Source organism: Lycium ferocissimum, chromosome 4 (assembly GCF_029784015.1).
Source record: "Lycium ferocissimum isolate CSIRO_LF1 chromosome 4, AGI_CSIRO_Lferr_CH_V1, whole genome shotgun sequence".
NCBI classification, from domain to species: Eukaryota; Viridiplantae; Streptophyta; class Magnoliopsida; order Solanales; family Solanaceae; genus Lycium; species Lycium ferocissimum.
Window position 1 is genome coordinate 55880416 of NC_081345.1, and position 7116 is coordinate 55887531.

Genomic DNA, 7116 nt, shown 5'->3' on the forward strand with positions numbered 1-7116 from the left:
TTTTTGTATTTGTTTGTTTGTTTGTTTGTTTTTTTTTTTTTTTTTTTTTGGGCAGGATGACAATTTAACTTACAGTTTTTATAAGGGCAAACCTTTGCACTGCACCTATTTGAATTGTATGATAAAAATCCGTAGACACAAATAAATTACATAAGAAAATAGCGATAGCGTCAAAAAAGCCAATTTTTAGACTCTGTGCATTCAAACACACTAAGTAGGCGTTTGGCCATAGATACCAAAAACAAATTCACTTTTTTGGAATTTTTGAAGTTGGAGTTGGAGTTGTGTTTGGCCATAATTTTTGGTGAAATGTAGTTGTAAAAAGTGAATTTTTTTTGAAAAACAAGTTTTTCTTATTTTTGGTATTCCGGAATATAACTTCAACTGGTATTCCGGAATATAACTTCAACTTGTATTCCGAATATTTATGGCCAAACGCCCAAAAGGAAAAAAAGTGAATAATTTTTATGGCCAAACGGCACCTAAATTTTCACACCTTGAAACGAAATCAACAAAAATATTCAGCAAAAAGAAACACAACTGTCTTCACCTGTACATACATCCTAGATTACTTTCAGTAGATACAATATTTAACATTTTTGAATCCCATTAGTAAGACTTTGGTCTTCATTTCTTCTCTGCCCATAGGTCTGTCTTTTACAGTTACATTCGGCCCTCTAGAGCATATGTAGTATTCATGTAGTAGTCCTCAAAGCTTTTCTCTGATGCGGAAGGAATGTAAACAGTAAGCTTTGCTTAGACTTCATCTAATTCATAACTTGTTTTGTATGGTGAAAAGACTAGTTGAAGATTGTATTCTCTAAAACCATCTAAGTGAACCCTTTCGAGTCTTTCTTGAAGAGAGTAAAAGAATTTCTTAGTGTTGAGTTTTTCAATATGCCCAGACATCGTAACCAGATAACATACCTGCTAGAACAACAAAATACAATTGACAGCAACATCACACATAAATCCGAGAGAGAAGAGCCGTAGAAAGCATACAAAAATCCTGAAAGTACATGCAAACACAGAGCAAACACGTAAGTCGGCTTCTCAAAATACAGGTGCTAATATCTAATAGAAATACAATAAGGAAACTATTAGCAAACTTTCTAATGACAAGGGTTGTTTATCAAAACATTCCTGACTCCACTAACGAATAAAGGAAAAGACATAAAAACTTAACTAACTTAAGCATTTGTAATTGGTTTCCATCCCAGAGTTCAAGCAAATATTTGACAAAAAAGAATACAAAAACTACACCAAAATCTTTAGAGATCTTCAAAGAGGCAGCAATAACAAGAACGTGAGAGTTGTTGCTATCATAAGCTATGTTGCTCGGATTCTCCAAAATTAATGCTGCACCTGTGTCGGATCCTCCAAAAAAAGCACTACTTTTAGAGGATCCGACATGCATCCAATGACATTTTTAAAGAGTCCGACAAGCATAGATCATCAGCATTGGTGATAGTTTACAGCTTACCTGCACTGCATTATTAGCATTGCCAGATTCTGATAGTGCTATTAAAATGAACTCCTACCTCCATCATCTCTTCCACCCTAAGTACTAAACTGCTACTACTATTAGTTTGTTGTATAAATTATAGGGCCAAGTATTACTGTAAGATTAGAATTTTGTGTTTTTAGTTTAAACATAGTTACAGTCTCCTAGCCATTAAAAAGATACAATTACTGTCTCTTGTTTCATTACAATAGTACTTATTGCTTCTCTTAAATCTGTACTGCTTTTAAGCAAATGATATTTCTAAAAAATGCCACTTTGGTTAATGTGTCACAAGGACTTTTATCTTTCTATTTTAACGGTCTTGAGCATTCAAATCATTAGCAAGTTGTCTGGGCTTGTTGAGGCTATAAATAAAATCCTTCTGCTTTATTATTCTACTCTTCCTCTTTTATATCTATTTAGCACCAGGCACCAGTAATACCAACCTAAGCAGTTAGGGAAGTTACCAAAACCAGTATTAACTTGGGGAAGTGTGTGACTCTTTAAGCAAAGAGAAACATTAACATTTGCTATCTCAATAGACGAATAGGACTTTACCTAATTTCGCATCGCACCTTTGCGTGTTGCCAGGAACCAAGCAAAGTATGAAAGTATGCCCATTATCCACAAAATTTGCATAATTACTGACTGGACTGTAAATTCTGAGAAGGAAGGGTAACGTTAAAAAAGACGTCCTCAAGCTCCACATAAAAGCTTTTTAATCTGCATGTTAATAACAAATAAGGTTAACCAATGCGCATCATTTAACAACTTAAAACATCTTTAATGTTTCCATATAAGATAAAATTCAACTTTCTTATTCCACCCATGATCTCCTAATAATGCAACTTCAACATAGATAAAATTTATTTTGATAACAAACATCTATTCCTTGTAGTTCTTTAGAGAGAAAAATCAATGCAGTAACACGTAGTAGAGAATTAATATACACAATAAATCTCAATATAATCGGACAACTTACAACTAAGAACTAAAGAATTAAGTACCACTTCAAAACCCAAAAAACTAAAATAACAAATAGTTAAGAAATTGTCTTATCCTAATTATTTACGTTGCCCCTTAATGCTTTTTCTACTTAAAAAGAAAAAAAGTGGTTGAGATGTCGAAGAACTTTTCTATCGGCATAGCAGGCATTGGTATCTAAAATCTTGTACAGAGTGCATTTTTTTATTTTTTTTATTGTTAAACCACTATTAGAATTATTAAACATTCAAAATCATTAAACACTCAAATAATTTATACCATTATTACAATCACTGATAACTATTTCCTCAATGGTGATGTTAGAGTCCATTAGTTTTTCATTGTTTTGAGCGTCGGCCAATAGTGCTTGTTCTCAGAAATTATAACCGTCAATAATACTTATTGTGAACCTAGCTTTTATACTTTTGCAAATATAAGAATGTAATTACTTTTGTAAACCACAAATACAAATTTATTACTGCTCCTCGTCTGTCAATTCACTCTCTACCACGACACATGATGTAAGTGAAAGTTTTCCATCTCTACAACCGCCAAATTTACAAAACAATGGAAAGCACAATGTATGTCGATATTTGAAAACACAAATATGATATTTGAAGTAAAAGTCAAATCACTACAAACATTTGAATAGCGAGATAAAATACACCGTAGCTATGAGATCACTATATTCGAAAACATATGAGAATCAGTGTTTTAAAAGGCAAGGGCGTAAGGCGGGGCGTTTTACGTCTGCCTCAGTGAGGCGTAAGCCCCATGGGGTTTTAATTTTTAGTATTTTATAAAATGATATAATTATAATAAATACTTTTAAATAGGTAAAATAGCGTAAAAAATTGAAGAAAACTATAAATAAGTGATATATATATATATATATATACATACATACACACACACACACACACACACACACACACACACATATATATATATATATATATATATATATATATATATATATATATATATGCTCCACCCCCACAAAAAAACTAATTAGAACAATCTATTATACGCTACTTACAAGTACAAGTGACTGCTCGTTACTTTTTGAGATAGTAGAAGACAAGATAAATAATTGGAAAAGAACATATATTAGGCATTCTAGCAATAAAAAAAGGTCTTGACTTTTAAATTTAATGTTTCAGTTCCTTTTTAAAACATTTGAGTAATTACATGTTGACTTTTGAGAATTTGGGCATTATACTAAGGACTTATTTAACAAATTTCGTTTTAGTTTGAAGAAGTTTTAAGGCTTACGCCCCAACACGCCCCAACAAAAAAAACTCGCCCCGAACGCCTGGGCGTACGCCCCGAATTGCTGGGCGTACGCCCCGAATTGCTGGGCGTACGCTTTTTGGGACTTTCGCCCCGACCCATCGCCTCGGGGCATTTTTGGTGCGCCCCGCCCCAAGGCTCGCCCCGAAAACGCCTTTTAAAACACTGATGAGAATAGGAATGTTTCAGAAGAATCAGAAATTGTTACCATTCCCAGAATTGAAACTTCGATTATTTATTTGCCCTCAAAATGCTATACCCCGCACTTTCAGAGCATGAGCATGCCACGCATTTCACCGTTGTAATGGAGCATTGGAGACGTCCCATGAAGTTTGGAAGGTACAAGCCATGGGAAATACGTAATAATGGAGTAAAGGATGAATTACGATCTCGTAAGTCGTAACCGGGAAGGACAACCTTAAAACACAAGAACATGACCATTATCAAGTATAATAAATGATAAATATCATGTAGGGGGAGTTTTGGAAGATTCCGGGACCAAGCAAATCAAAGAAAATAAGTTTGTCGAAAATTTGGAAAAAGTTGGCAGAATTAAGGACAAAATTTTGGGTCAACTTTGGAGGGGTATATCTCCAGGTATATGAGGAGTTTTAAGGTATTTTAAAAGCCTAAAATAAATTTCGTTGAGTCTAGTTTCCAACGCAACAAACCGCTCATCGGTAGGACATCGGAGTAGAGAATTATGGACGTTACAAGTTAGGCTGATAGAGCAGAAACGCACGCTACAGTAACTGCTACAGTGCTGCAGACTTTACCCACCTGTAAAAGGGTTAAAATCCCTCCTTTTGGTCATAATAAGCTCCCAACTATTCCAGAAAAATCAGCAATCAAAAGAGAGCATATTTACCTAATAAAAGTGAGGATTTTGAGTAATTTCAAGTGGCGGAATATTAATCGAGGTCCAGGTAACGTGTAGTCGCGATTATAGTTTTGTATTGGAATTGGCTTGGATTCAAAGTAAATATTGAAGATATTGCTGCTCTAGCAAGAATAAGGTATGAGTCTCTCCTTATTAATATTAATTTCAGTTTATTTACGGAGATAAAGTTATTAAATAGTCGTATAACAAGTTGGTTAGTTGAAAAACTTGAAAAACATCGTGCGGGATGTTTTATGGAGCCTATTGGTGTTGATAATGTTGTTGTGATGTTGGTATTGTTGTTGTTGTTGGTTATTGGATTGTGATTTCGGGCTAGGCATATAAACAAGGGAGATCTTTGCTCGAATTTCGGCAGATTCTAAATGGATTTAAATTGAAGGCTTAAGATAAGCATGTGACAATGAGCCTAACAATAGTATAAATGGTTTACATGTGGATTTACGATCTTGGAAGAATAAACGTTGAATAGTTAAGGCAACCAAAAGGTATGCTAAGGCTATTCCTCTTTCTTTTAAAGGCATGATTCTTTTCCTATGAATGCATACACGACTTCCATAATAACTTATTTCCGAAAATACTAGCAGTTCATGATTCTCAAAATCCTTATGATGCTAAAGACGAATGTTTTCTATAAGGACCATGATGACGATTATGATGATCCCATTTCTGGAGATTCCAAAGTTATGGTTTTAGTATCATTACGAGGTTACTGAGCTGGTTTCAAGATTTTTTATTATATTTGTTGATGCTGATCTCATCTTATGATTTTGTTCAAAAGGCATGATTCCTATGTTATGATTCCATATATGTTTCCATAACCTTCTTACTTCCAAGAGTTAGAAGTTTATGATTCTTGAAAGCTTCTTATGATACTTAAGATGAGATGTTTTCTATGATGAACAGGATGATGATGATCTTAATGCTAGAAATTTCAAAGCTTATGAATTTAATGTTATTATGAGATTATTGAGCTTACTTCATGATTTTCTTGGTTTTATTCATTGTTGTTGATCTCACCTTATGACCTTTGTTCCTTCAAGGTGGGATAAACGATGACGATTGATCCATAGTATAATCGGAGGCTACCGACCTTACGTCACTCCGATATAGTTGTGGCTTTTGATTGGGCTCTTATGCATGCTTTATATATATGTATGCATTTTCTCACACCGCGCCGCGCTATAGTCTATCGGGCATGGCACGTAGATGTGCACACCACTGCAGTGGGCATGTTATGATATTGCCCCAGACGCGGGCTAATGATGATAACACGGAGCCTTAATGGCCGGGCATGATACTATATATATGACACCGAGCCTTAATGGCCGGGCATGGTACTACGTATATGTATAAAAATGTTTTATTTTAAGGGCTAAGCATGCATGACATCCGTCTTATGAGGCATCCAGATGTACAGGTTATCTCTCTTATTCCATGTTACCTTTCATATCTATATTATGTTGTTATTCATGCCTTACATACTCAGTACATTATTCGTACTGATGTCCCTTATTGTGGACGCTGCGCTCATGCCCGCAGGTAGGCAGGAAGACGGATCAGACCCGTAGGTGTTCTATCAGCGGATTCTTAGGAGCACTCCACTTACTTCGGAGCTGCAATCTATTTGGTATTGTCCTTATGATCATTTGTATTCTATGTAGAGGCTCGTAGACATATGTGTACAGTTAGATGTTTTGTAGCTCCACCGGTTCATATTATGGTATAATATATTGGTGGCCTTGTCGGCCTTGTTTTTAGCTCTTGATACTTTACTGTTAGCCTTACCGGCTTTATGATATACGCTGTGTTGTGGCGACCTTGTCGGTCCGCATATGTACATATGTGCTAAATGATCGGATATTCCTATGTTGGGCCTTTTCTGCGTGCAGGTGCTCTTTGAGTTATGGTTTATAATGTTCAAAGTAACGGATAAGTCAGGTGGTTCCCGGCCTACGGGTCAGAGCCCATCATATTCCTGGTAGGGGTGACAAAAAATCTGTTACACCTCAAAAATTTTTCGCGTCGTTTGCGTTGTAAGTGGACTAATGTAAGCTCGGAGAGGTCATGGAACCCTTATAAGGTTAAGGAATACTCTTAATAAGTGTTAAGCAAGTGTCTAAAGGTTCCGGGATCAAGCAAATCGAAGAAATAAGTTTGTAAAAAATTTGGGAAAAATTTGGCAGAATTTTGGACAGAAATTTTGAGTCAATTTTAGAGGGGTATATCTCCTAGTATATCAGGAGTTTTGAAGTGAAATAAAAGCCTAAATTGAAGTTCAGGAAGTCTAGTTTCCAACGCAAGAAATCATACGTCAAAACGACATCGGAGTAGGCAGTTATGGGCATTTCAAGATAAGCCTCCAAGCTGCCAAATGGCTCCCCGCGGGCCCCACTTGGAAAGTCGGTGGAACCGACTCTTAAGAGGTATAAATACC

General features: G+C 35.6%; 1 protein-coding gene across 4 annotated transcripts; it reads right to left on the reverse strand.

The window, feature by feature from the left end:
- Positions 1 to 458: 458 nt before the first annotated feature.
- LOC132053559 (uncharacterized) lies at positions 459 to 2686 on the reverse strand. Of its 4 annotated transcripts, XM_059445649.1 has the most exons (4): positions 2063 to 2686; positions 1264 to 1377; positions 928 to 1009; positions 459 to 722 (listed from the first exon to the last, which is right to left on the reverse strand). In XM_059445649.1, the coding sequence occupies exons 1-4, from the start codon at positions 2211 to 2213 to the stop codon at positions 710 to 712; spliced, it is 360 nt and encodes a 119-aa protein (XP_059301632.1). In that variant the 5' UTR covers positions 2214 to 2686; the 3' UTR covers positions 459 to 709. The 4 variants fall into 4 exon arrangements, 1 of the variants encoding a protein (XP_059301632.1); XR_009414146.1 differs by lacking the exon at positions 1264 to 1377 and having other exon boundaries at positions 2063 to 2681; XR_009414145.1 differs by lacking the exons at positions 928 to 1009; positions 1264 to 1377 and having other exon boundaries at positions 459 to 927.
- Between the last annotated feature and the right edge of the window lie 4430 nt (positions 2687 to 7116).